The sequence below is a fragment of the Panthera uncia genome, chromosome B1 (genome assembly GCF_023721935.1).
Source record: "Panthera uncia isolate 11264 chromosome B1, Puncia_PCG_1.0, whole genome shotgun sequence".
NCBI lineage: Eukaryota > Metazoa > Chordata > Mammalia > Carnivora > Felidae > Panthera > Panthera uncia.
In genome coordinates this window covers 15,878,372-15,891,364 of record NC_064811.1, presented here as the reverse complement: position 1 = coordinate 15,891,364, position 12,993 = coordinate 15,878,372, and the positions used below count along the sequence as shown (strand labels likewise).

The 12,993-nt window shown below is 38.2% G+C and overlaps 1 protein-coding gene across 1 annotated transcript in view; it reads left to right on the top strand.

Moving 5' to 3' along the window:
- KCNIP4 (potassium voltage-gated channel interacting protein 4) overlaps positions 1-12,309 on the top strand; it is a 383,077-nt gene extending 370,768 nt beyond the window's left edge. Inside the window, exons 10-13 of the mRNA XM_049630384.1 lie at positions 7,034-7,141; positions 9,206-9,310; positions 9,921-9,983; positions 11,767-12,309. Coding sequence (XP_049486341.1) covers positions 7,034-7,141; positions 9,206-9,310; positions 9,921-9,983; positions 11,767-11,814 — 324 coding nt within the window. The 3' untranslated portion in view covers positions 11,815-12,309. The remainder of the gene's footprint in view (positions 1-7,033; positions 7,142-9,205; positions 9,311-9,920; positions 9,984-11,766) is intronic.
- Positions 12,310-12,993: the final 684 nt, after the last annotated feature.

Here is a 12,993-nt window from a genome sequence, read left to right as displayed (position 1 = left end):
CATGATTATAAGCCATGATGCTCTTTGGGCACCAGGCAGGAGGGGCAGGATGTTGGTTTGCAACCTCAGTAGTTCCTCTGGTGAAATTCCAAACCGGCCCCCCGTACTCAGAGAACAAGGAGAGACTGAGGAAAGAGGCAGGCCACCCTAGAATGGTAGGTGGCAGGTGTGATAAGCAAGGAACTTACCTGTGAGGCTTGTCTTGGGCAAACACAAGACAAGTAAATCTCTGTACTGCCCACCAGAATCTCAACAATTTTTATGGAGACCTTAATTGGATTCAGTCACATATACAGTCCAGATGGTCTCAATAAGATCTTACCTTCTCAAGGCTGCATACTTGAAGTGGTTCCTTGTCCAGAAATGGTGGACAGACCATCTATCACAAGGACAGGGGAGGGGTGAGAGCCTCGGATTGCCCAGGCCAGCTCATGGGTCAACTGGTGTTTGCATCCTTTGATGACCTCCTCCAACAGAGGAACACTAGTGTCCCTGTCATAGTAAAAAATTAATGTACTAAGCAAAAATTGGATAGATACCTAAAATTCAGCTTAATTGTTCAGCTTACTACTGAACAAGACTGGGATATTATGAAGTCAAATCTTTATGCCCTTCTTCCTTCTTTTGCTTTGATCCTAAAAGAATGGAAAACAGAATTCAGTATCATTTTCCTGCATTAGGGAACAGATGCAACCGTCTTTCACAGATAAAAGGTAATTATGCAAAGTACTCTGAGAGTTGTTTTTTTTTTTACGCCTTGTGACTCCTGCTCGGCAGATTTCAATTACCATTCAGAAAAGCATGGAGCAAAACCCACATTAAGACTCATTGAGTTTCTCATTTTCCTTTGCCACAAATAAGGAATCATTCTTGTTTGAAATGACTATTGATATTCTCTTGCAACATGGTAGAAAAGTGCTCAAGGTCCACAGCCATCTTTCAATGTAAGTAGTTTGGGGATACACAGTACTTAAAAAGAAGATGTAAATCAGGTGTCAGCCTATGAATCAGGATATTTTTGTTGACAAATAATAGAAAATCACACACTAGCAAAAACAATATGATGACTTTTTTGGCTCAAAGAAACAAAGAATCCAGAGATAGGGCTGGCTACAACTGAGGGTGCGCTCTCTTGTCATCACAAGAAGATGCCAACAGCTCCTTGGCTCCAGGCTTGTTCATGTCGAGCAGATGTGGACCGGGTTCATTTGCCTGCCACCCACAGATCGCACTGCCTTGACCAAAGGGCTCATCTGTGCCTTCTGACTCTGCCCAGGTCATAGCTCCATCACTAGAGCCGGAGGTGGAGAGTACTAATGCGGAATTGGATGGGGCACCAAATGGAAATTAGGGTCTTACCAGGAACACAAACAACAGAAGTCCACATGTGACCTTAAAAGTGCTTTCACTGTTGCTCTGGTCTGCTCTGTTTGGTGATAGGGCCAATGCCACTGATTTCTGTAGGCCAGTGGTTCTCAAAGTGTGGTTCCTGGACCAGCAGGATCAGCACCCCTTGGAGTTTGTTAGGAATATATATTCTTGGGGCGCTTGGGTGGCTTAGTTAAGCGTCCGACTTGCGCTCAGGTCATGATCTCACGGTTCATGGGTTAGAGCCCCGCGTCTGACTCTGTGCTGACAGCCTGGAGCCTGAAGCCTGCTTCAGATTCTGTGTCTCCCTCTCTCTCTCTCTGCCCCTCGCCTGCTAGCACTCTGTCTTTCTCTGTCTCTCAAAAATGAATATAAACATTAAAAAAAAATTTTTTTAAGAAATATATATTCTTGCACCCCAATAAATCAGAAAAACAGAGGGCGGGGCCCAGCAATCTGTGTTTTAGCAAGCCCTCCAGGTGATTTTGTAGCAAACTAAATTTTGAGAACAATGCTCTAAGCATGTTTTCCAAGACCTTGTATCCAGCCCCCTTTTCAACTAAGGGCATATAACTATTACTTTGTGATTTGAAACAACAGGTAAGATTTGTATTGACAACCATCAACCTCATCTGGCCTTTTAAACCTGTCCAGCAATCTCTCTCTGATGAGCCTACCTTCTCATGCTTGGCAGTGACTATTTTGTACCTTCCCAAATGCCAAATCTTATAGCTTGCAAGTTGTGTATTTCACATTACCTCTTAACCATAGTGTGTTGTATATTACAGGTCTATATAAATTACAACTTTCCAGGAGATAGCAAGGAAGTGTCCTGAGCAATGTCCACCTTCTTGTAGTTTGCACGAGTCACCTTATTGTCTAGTAGCGTGGCTGCCTCCTCCTTTCCTCAAACAGCTGATCTGAGGAAATCCAACCCTTTCTGCCATGTCATTCAATCCCAAGCAGATGACATCCACTAAAGCTGTCATGTGGGGACTCACTACCCATCTTCCTGCCCTTATCAGCTGCTGGCATCCACAGGCTGTTCTCCTTCTTCCATGTCAACTGAAGAAATATACCTCCTCCCTCCAGAGCTCGGACCCTCTACCTGCACTTGGATCTCTCCCCTCTTCTCAGAAGGATCAGTCCATTTCTCATGCTCCCCCCTCTCCCTCACACACATCTTTAGGAATTTTCTCTTCATAAATACTTCCCTCCAGTAATCAAAATGCTCACCTTCCAAAATCTGTCCTGTGATCCCATACTCCTGTTCATTTATACTAGCCCTTGTCCCTCTATTGTCACGGCCACCCAAGAGTTGTGAGTTTTCTACACACAATCTCCATCATTGTTTGCTTCCTCTATTCCAACAGAAAGTTCTCCCATCGGTCATTAGTGACCTCCATGCTGCTGATCCAGTGAACACTTTTCATTGCAGCAGCATCATAGTATCATGATTAACCATCCTTTCCAAGGAAAATGCATTCTTCACTTAACCTCTCATACTTCTTCAGCAGTTTTATTTAGCTTACTTTCCAGATCCCTTGACAGCTTCTCTTCTCTCTGCCTGCTGAATATTGCAATTCTTTGTGGCTTTCTCCTGAGTTCTCTTTTATTTTCTCACTTTAAATTTGTACCCTGAATAAAGATGTGAAATAGAGTACAGTATGCTGGTTCACACAGCATCAATTGTTGAAGACACTATTCTTGCCCCACAGCTTGCTCCTGGCACCTTTGTTGAAAATCAATGGCCATAGGTGCTTATTTCCAGATTCTCAATTATATATGCATATATTCTCATATATATATATATATATATATATATATATATATATACACACATATGCTATACCAGTGCTACACTGTACTGTAGATTTGTAGTGAGTTTTGAAATTGGAGTTTGAGCTCTGTAACTTTATCCTTTTCCACATTGTTTTGGCTACCTGGGGCCCTTTGCAATTCCATAGGAAGTTGAAGATCAACTTTTCCAGGTTTGCAAGAAAGTCAATGGTTATTCTTGATAATTTTTTTTAATTAAATGGGAATTGTCTACCTCCTTGGCATGACTAAGCCAGTAACATGCTTAAAGGAGAAAACACTAGAAATAGTCTTATGAAATTGAGTAACAAAATAAGGATGGCTATTACGGTTGTTATATAATATTATTCCAGATATATTGTTCAATACAGTTAGAAAAAAGGAGGTAATTAAAAATGTAAAAATTAGAAAGAAGAGGTAAAGTTAATTCCATTTGCCGCTAATATGATTGTACCCATGAAAAACCCAGGAGAATCAATTGAAAAACTATCATATACAATAGAAACACTAAGTTGGTTGGCAGCATAAACAATTATTATACAGAAATCAATAGCTGTCATATGTACAAACAAATCTAATTTAGAATCTGTACTAGAATAAAATACCTCACTTATAACAGCAACAGAAGGATTAAAATACCTAGAAATAACTATGACTAAGAAATATGAAAGAACAATTTGGAAAAAACAAAAAGGCCTAAAACATATCAGAGTTTAGTGTGCTAGATAATGGTCCATGAAAAATGTCTACACCCTAATTCCTGGAACTTGTGAATATGTTACCTTACGTGGTGGAAGGAGCTTTGCAGGTGTGATGAAGGATCTTGAGATGGGGAAATCATCCTGGATTATCTAAGTGGGTCTAATATAATCACAAGGGCCCTTCTAAGAGGGAATATGAAGATCAGGGTAAGAAAGGAAAGATATGACAAAAGGAGCAGAGACTGGACTGATGTGCTCTGAAGGTGGAGGAAGGGGCCACAAGCCAAGCAATGCAGGTGGCTTCTAGATGCTAAAAAAGGCCAGGGAACAAACTGTCCCTCCACATCCCCAAGGTGTGCTCCGCCATATTGGTTCCAGGCCAGTGAAACCATTTCAGACTCCTGATCTTCAGAACTGCAAGATAATAAACATGTATTATTTTGAGTCGCTGGAGTTGTGGTAATCTGTTATAGCAGTAGCAGAACACTGATAATGTTCAGTGACAAAACTGACCCAGACAAGAGAAAGGTCTTTCATAGTCTTAATTAGGAAGACCCATCAACATGCAGCTGTATGTCAATTCTGCCAAAGCTTATCTGTAAATATACCTCAAAGCCTACAAATTCCCCAAAAGGTTATTCAAAAGATCTTGTGGAATATTAAGACAAACAAACAAAAAATAGAGAAAACAGCTGAAAAAGAAGACTGATTAGGAGAAAACTGCCCTAACAGCTGTTAAAATTACTAAAATGCTTTCATAATTGAACTGATGTAGTAGAGGTGTATATATAAACAAGTTTACTAATAAAATAAAATAGTAATTTCAGAAATACAAACAAATCATAAAAGATGTAAGGATATGATAACCCTTGCATCTCATATCAGTGGGTCACAAATAATAAGTGTGAAAAAAGATGACTACCTAAAAATATTGGATACATTCCAAGTGGAATAAGGGTTTAAATGTAAACAAGTAAATTTTAGAAGTACTTAGAAAAAGGCATGGGAGTATCTTTCTATAACTTCAAATGGGGAAGGCCTTTCAATATGACATAAAGCAAAGACCTAAAAGAGTGACAGATTCTAGAATATACAAATAAAAAGTTTCCTGCTTTGCAAAATTCAAAATGAGAAAAATAAAAAGAAATAGCAAACCTGGGAAACAATACTTGAAGACACATCCCAGATAAGGGATAATTTCAGTAATATGTGAAGCAAGAATTTCTATAAATCAAGACATTTGAAAAAAAATGTTCAAATTTCTTTATAATAGGATACAAATGTAAGTAATCTGAGAAATAGTTTTCTATAAAATTGAAAGCCATCAAAGTTCGATGCCATATAGTGTTGGCAAACTATAATATTCTTATACATAAAAAATATTCTTATTCATAGAGTTTGAGAGGGTAATTTGAGTGCAATTTGGAAGTAACTCTAAAATTTACAAATGTTTAAATCCTTTAAACAAAAATTCCACATCTAAGCATTTATTCTACAGATATATTTGTTCAAGTATGAATTATGTATACATGAGGTCACTCTTTGTAACACTGTTTTTAATAAAACTGGAAATCTTTAAATACTCCTCAATGGAAGACTAGTAAACTGTGTTACATTCATACATACTATGAATGTGAAAAAGATTGGAATTATTTCTAAGATTGTTAGGTGGAAAAAAAAAGTACAGAATATCCTGTCAGACTATTTGTGTAAAGGGAGGTGGAATATATATAAGCAAATATGCCTTATACTTGTATCCGCACAAAACTCCTTGGAAGTAAATTCAAGAAGCTACTAATGCCACCTGCTTATGGAGAAAGAAAAAGGGTGGCTGGGTCCAGGAATGGGAGAAAGATTTTTTTTTTATCAAACATCTTACATGTTTTTAAATTTTGAACTATGTGAATATTACCTACATTTAAAAGTAAAGAAATTAAAATTATCATTAAGAAACTGAGACAAGAAAACAGCTATAAAATGATGGAATATGGAAATGCAGAGAAAAAGGAAATTCACCCAGAAAGCCACTTCTGCATGTCCCTTCTGCTCTTTTGTCCCTACCTAACAATGGATTATCAAATCTGTGTGAGCTCAGAATTAGCACATTGCAATGTTAGCTTTGCTTCACATGACAGCAAATATGTTCGTCTGCAATGCAGTCACACTAGCCTCACTGTGATATTGGTTAAGGGCTCCAACTGGTTGACAAACACAACCAATGCCCTTACTAGACACTGTTCCAAATAGCTTAACTCTCATAATCCTCACCAAAACTTTAGGAAGTGGATACTCCATCCTCCATATATAAAAATTGATGCAAAGGATATTAAATTGTCAGAGGACGCAAAGCTCTCAAGTGACATAACTGGAATTTGAGTTCAGGTCATCTGGCTTCCAGCTCCATGCTCTAACCCACTGCCCACATGTGTGTTATAACTTGATTTCTAAGGAAGTTGGCCCATATCTTTAAGACAGACCATATTTCTTGTTAGCAGATCTTTGTCATGTGAAATGTGCTAGGTATGTGCTCGTGCTTGTATTTAATAAGATACAGTGTTACTAGATTTTTTGCAGTAGAAGAATTGTGTGCAATTGTGGTAAAAAAAAAAAAAAATACAACCTGGGGCGCCTGGGTGGCTCAGTCAGGTAAGCCTCCGACTTTGGCTCAGGTCATGATCTCATGGTTTGGGAGTTTGAGCCCCGTGTCAGGCTCTGTGCTGACATCTCAGAGGCTGCCTGGAGCCTGCTTTGGATTCTGTCTTCCTCTCTCTCTTCCCCCCCTCCCCCCACTCATACTCTGTCTCTCTCTCTCAAAAATAAATAAACATTAAAAAAAATTTAAAAAAAAAACAACTTAGAGCATGCATCCTGTCATTTGGGTGTCTGCCCTCATACAATTTTCAGTTCCACAGTTGATTTAAGTCACAGCTTCCAATTCAAAGATGAAAATGTTAAAGGTATGGAGTGGCTTATGCCCACAAAGAACTCTGAGAAACAGACGTCCAAGAACACATTACCTTACTAATTGTTCAAAATCGAGGGTTATAACCCTTGCTTCCATCATTTCAGAGAGACTTGTCTCACTCTTTGTGTTGTATTTTTTTTTTTTTTAGAAATGTTGTATCAAATTATACTTTTCTTTCTAGGATTTCATCAAGGGTCTTTCCATTTTGCTCCGGGGGACAGTACAAGAAAAACTCAATTGGGCATTTAATTTGTATGACATAAATAAAGATGGCTACATCACTAAAGAGGTAAGGGATGCCTCACCAACACCACCCTCCGCTTTTTTTTAACGTCCAAATGTTAAACAATTGAATTTATTAATTTGAAAATAGCTTTTTCAGGAAATCTAAAATATTTTATGTGGTGGTGGTGAAATATTCTAGTAAAAAATGGGCAATGAAAAGGATTAGTTTTTGGTGCATCTTCAAGATGGAAACAAATCACCTAACAATTATACCCCAGTTTCCTAATGACATTTAAATAAATACTGTAAATCGGATAAAGACTGTGGTTGGAATCAGATAGGAAGAAAATACATTCAAGCCAGGCTAGAATATTTGACCTGTGACCTTCCCCCTCCAATATAATATGGTCCATATGGAGACAATTTTAAAATTACATAGGCTGTGCAATTACCTGTATCGTGCAGAACAGGACCTGGTGCATTAAGGGGCCCCTAAACTTCCAGGCAGGCTATCCAAGAAAGAAGGCCCACAGACCAGATTAAGGTGCTCATATCAAATGGTTTGTTAAAGCAATTAAAACACAGTGAGAAGCAAGGGGAAAGGAATGAGGTAAATTAACAAATTTAGGATGGGGTCCAAATGGGGTTGAAGTACCAACTGAATCCTGGAGGGGGCGCTCAATATCCATACGTCCTTTCTCACTGCCTCACTTTCCTCCCCTCCGTTGAGTTTTGAGCATGAAGCCTCTTAAACAAAAGGTACCCTGGGCCAATGACCTGATCTTGCTCAACTAGGGACATAGGGACAAGTACACCTGATCACAGGTACAGTGTGACCATTGGCCCGTTCAAAGGCCATAGGTTTTGTGTTTTTTGAGCAGAATACACATGGGACCAGAATGGAAGTAAGACCTCATGAATGTTAAGTATTTGTGTATATTGAGCGTATCTTGAATAGTTAGTGCCTCTTATATCTTGTGTACAGTAATAAAGTAAGGTTGGTACTCAGATGCCTCAGGAATATTTGCTACCTCTTGGCCCTTCAATCCCTTTCTATCTCTATGTTTAACATATACATGCTAGTCTTATATTTCACACATTTCATGAATTCTGAAGTCAGACAAACTTCTTGCTACTTATCTAAACTCAAAACATCTTAAAATGTTTATGATTTATAAACTATAAACTCCTTCATCATTAATAATAGAATTGGATACTCTCATCTGTATTATCAGCTTAATCTAGTCTAGACTTTTATATGGGAATTTCATTATGAAGGCGATAAACGTGAAACAATAAATTTGAATGAGTAATTAGATATTATTCTTACTAATACTGACAATGGAAAGTCAAAAACTAGATTTTGTCTGAATTAAAAAATTAATGAAATTTCAAAGGATTTCTCAGTCATGATATCTTGACTAACCTACATGTGTAATTTCTTCACTTCAAGCCACAGTAGGAAAAAAAACAATGAAAATCCTCATAAGCTTTGAGACTTACCAGCTAGTTTTAGTATAATTCTCATGATATGGAGTTCATTCTCAATAAATGGAGTTCATGATATGGAGTTCATTCTCAATAAATCAACATGTAAGATATATAACAAATCAATAAAACAAAAAACAGTCTATGTGAAGTGTATAGAAATCCAAATCTCAAACCAGAACATTCCTGGGGTGCCTGGGTGGTACAGTCAGTTAAGCGTCTGACTCCTGATTTCAGCTCAGGTCATGATCTCCCAGTCCTGAGATCAAGCCCTGCCTCCAACTCCATGTTGGGGGTGGAGCCTGTTCAAGATTCTCTCTCCTTTTGCTTCTCTTTCTCAAAAAAAAAAAAAAAAAAAAAAAAAAAGTTTTAAGAAAAAACAAAAACCAAAACAACCAGAATATTCATTTCCTGATCATCTCAGATATGTGGGAATTTACTTCATTTTGAAACCAATATCAAAATTAGTTCTGACATTCTGATCCTGCAGCTTTTAAGGCACAAAACTGTTGTGTTTTCCTCTGGGACAACCAAAACTTAACGAATAATAAAAAAATTTTTGAAATTGAGTAGGAATAATGTCAGACTGGTTTCTTCATATAATGCATGCAGTCTCATGTGAGTGCCTTTTACTTTTCAGGAAATGCTTGATATAATGAAAGCAATATATGATATGATGGGTAAATGCACATATCCTGTTCTCAAGGAAGATGCTCCCAGACAACACGTCGAAACATTTTTCCAGGTAGGAATGCAAGTAGAAATCAGAGAGGGGGCAAAAAAGAGTAAATTTCCTAAAGCTTGCAAAGTGTCACGATGATTCAAAAGAATGCAAAGAAAAAAAAAAAAAAAAACTTTTACTGAAAGGGACAAAATAATAGACCATGAAGTATCATACTAATTTAATAATTTTGGACTTGAATGCATTATAATACTGATAACTACACTTATTGAACAGTCACTATATCGTGGAAAGAACACTAAGGAATTGCCGTGTTTCACATGTTTGTTTCTGGGTTTGTTTTCAATTATTCTCACAAGAATCCTTAAAGTTATAAATCCTCATTAGCCTCAATTTACAGATGAAAAAACCAAGGCTCTGAAAGTGTCCGCAAACTGCCTGAACTCTGTCAGAGCTAGAGTGCCAGATTTTATGTAGGGCAGCAATTCTAGATCTCCACCACATTCTTTTGAAAAGGGAACAGCTTAACAGCAGTTGGTCATATGATTCTTATCACTAAGAATGAAGCAGATCCTCCCCATAAAACAGGCAGGTGGATTTTTCATTCGCTTCAAGTGTCAGGGTAACAAGGGATAAGTCAGAATAAAGTTTCTTGTTCTCTTCTTCCAAACAGAAAATGGACAAAAACAAAGATGGAGTTGTTACCATAGATGAGTTCATTGAAAGTTGCCAAAAAGTAAGTTCATAGTAGTAAAGAAACTATCCCTTTTGCTTTCATAACAGCCAGACTAAGTCAAGTCAGCTAGCCACCATGAACTGAGCACAATATAAACTTTACCTAAGCTTACCATTCGTACGCAGCTAAGAGAAGCTACCACTCTAAAAACAATTGTCAACTTAATTATAGTTCATTAATTAACATTTATAGAGTGCCTACCCTTAGGAGAGCCACACAGAAAGCCCTAAAGATAGAACTATTACAAGTATACTGCATTTTCATTCCTTAAATCCTTTAGAGTATTCATTACTGAGGGTAAAACATATGTGAGCTTTGAATTGCTCTTTGCCTAAACTTAGCATATAACATATTATCTCCATAGATGTATAATTCCAGTACAGCCAAGTGTACATCACAGGCCGAGTTTGCATCCGATTTCTGAGAGAAACGCGTTGCTTTAACGTAGGCGCACCCGAAATGGCTCTTTGGCTGCGCCAGTAATGGCCTTCAGTCATAAAAAACAAAGCACAGAAAATTCAGAGAAATCCAAGTGGTTCTCCATTGTCTGATGGGAGATTAGTTTTAGCTTACCTAAAGTTATTTGACTTGATGCATGGGTAGAGCCACAATTAAGAATGAGTATTTTTAAATAAATACAGAGAGGATGAGGTTTGTTGATCTTTAGCTTTTCTCTTCATTTTCAAGTTGATACACCTTTCCTTTGTTGGCGCCTGCTCGTTTCTCAACTCACATTTCGATGTGGCGGCCTTTGCAAGGATCAATTTGGTGGTATCAGTCCGCTGATGCAGTTACTTACTTGGCTGATGCAATTACTAGCAGGGGAAGTCGGCACAAGTTCAGCTATTTATCATCACTGTAAACAGCTCACTGAGTGCCATTCATATACAATCTCCAAGTGCCCCTATAATGTCAAAATCTGTGCTCTTCAGTTTCTAGGGAATATGCTAAATTGCACACAGCCACTGTCCAAAGGTTGCTCTCAATAGTCCCTTCTCTGGCACTGAGAGACCATTCAGTTTTTTTTTTTTTTTAAATGTTTATGAGAGAGAGAGAGAGAGAGAGACAGCAAGCACGCGAGCAGGAAGAGGGCCAGAGAGAGAGAGGGAGAGAGAGAATCAGGCTCTACACCACCAGAGCAAAGCCGAACGTGGGCCTTGATCCCACCAGGGGAACCGTGAGGCCATGACCAGATCCCAAATCAAGAGTCAGACGCTCAAACAACTGCACCACCCAAGCACCCCATGAGAACATTCATTTTTAAAGGCTCCTGAAGGCCATACAGATTTAGCCCTAAGAGACCCAGAAAGAGAGGTGAAATGACTACAAACATGTCTCCCAAGCCCCCCCTCCAATCCTGAATGAAGTTGGCTCTTGGCTCGCGCACAAACCCTGCTTCCTTCTACATGTACAAATCTCTGTGATTTGGCCTGTGATCTACCTGGAATGCCAAAATTTTGCATTTGCTCCATTTTTTTTTTTTCTTACTCTCTACGCCTCTCTAGTTTCCATTCTGGTTTTCTAATTTGAAAAAAAAAAATCCCTATTGACACCAAGTAAGATTCAAATGAAATACTGAAAGCCTGCAGACTTTACATTTGTAAAATGGGCTCTCCATAGTTATCTAGATGGAAAAGGGATAGAATGATATCTGTATGTGCAAACACTTAGTATTTGAGCTTTTGGCATACGCAGTGGGGGGCGGGCAGTACTCAGAAGCAGAACAGTGTACTTGCCCTTGCAGCTACGCTTAATTTAATCCCACTGTGTTTCTCCCTCACAGGATGAAAACATCATGCGCTCCATGCAGCTCTTTGAAAATGTGATTTAACTTGTCAAATGCATCCTCAAACAGACAAATGTGAACTATTGTACCACACTTAAACTTGGAGCTACCACTTTTAGCATAGATTGCTCAGCTTTACACTGAGGCATATTATGCAAACAAGCTTTGTTTTAATATAAAGCAATCCCCAAAAGATTTGAGTTTTCCAGTTACAACTTTGCATCCTTTTCATAATGCCACTGAGTTCATGGGATGTTCTAAGTCATTTCATGCCCTGTGACTCTTCAAAAGTACAGAATCTGGCAGAGAGTTTTACTGATTCTTTAGCCATGGGATTATTCAGCTTTCCCATTACCAGTGATTTTAAAATATCAGTGTTTTTTGCTACTCAACTGTACGTATTCAGCCCCAGGATTTTAAATGGTTTTCTAAACTATTGGCATCTGCATTTAATTTCCAGAAATTAATTTTCATGTTTGTATGCTGTAATTCCATTTATACACTAAGTAAACAAAACAAGATTACTATGATTAGTAACAAGCAAACACACAGTCCCAGTTTCTATGGATTTGCTGCTTTCTGTTAAAGATATTCATTTATCTGGCATTTTTTACAACATGAAACAAATTAGTTTATCACCAGATGTCAGCATATGCCTAATAAAGCTTATTTAATAAGCATTTCTTAATTTTTCACAATACATATTATAGCCAAGGCCTACATGATATATATAATTTGGGATTTGTTCAATCCTACAGGTGGCCTATTTTCTATCTTGTCACTAAGTGGAAGTCCGTGAAGGTGTGGAACAAAGCAAGGATGTTTATAGGCATATGCAAAGGGTCAGGGTATCTGTCCTCGAGTTACATGGTAATGCTTAGTAACAAGTAATCCCTAACAGCATTGAGGGCCTACTCCATCCCCTCTCCCTCGACTCCTTCAAGACACCTTTCTATTACATGCCATTCAGGGACAAAGAAACCTGGACTACCCCAAGGCCTACAGGGAACAAAGAGCAAGCAGAATTCACTTTGAAAGCATCAGTGACTCCATTTGATCAATAACTACCATACCAAAACTTCGTTACAGATGAAAATAAATGCTAAGCAATTCATCTGGACTGTCTTATGATTTAGCTCATCGTAACACTCCAGCAATTCAGATTCTCTTCAATGATCTTAAGCCAAAATTGTCAAGTGGCCACAACATCACTTAGGATACACA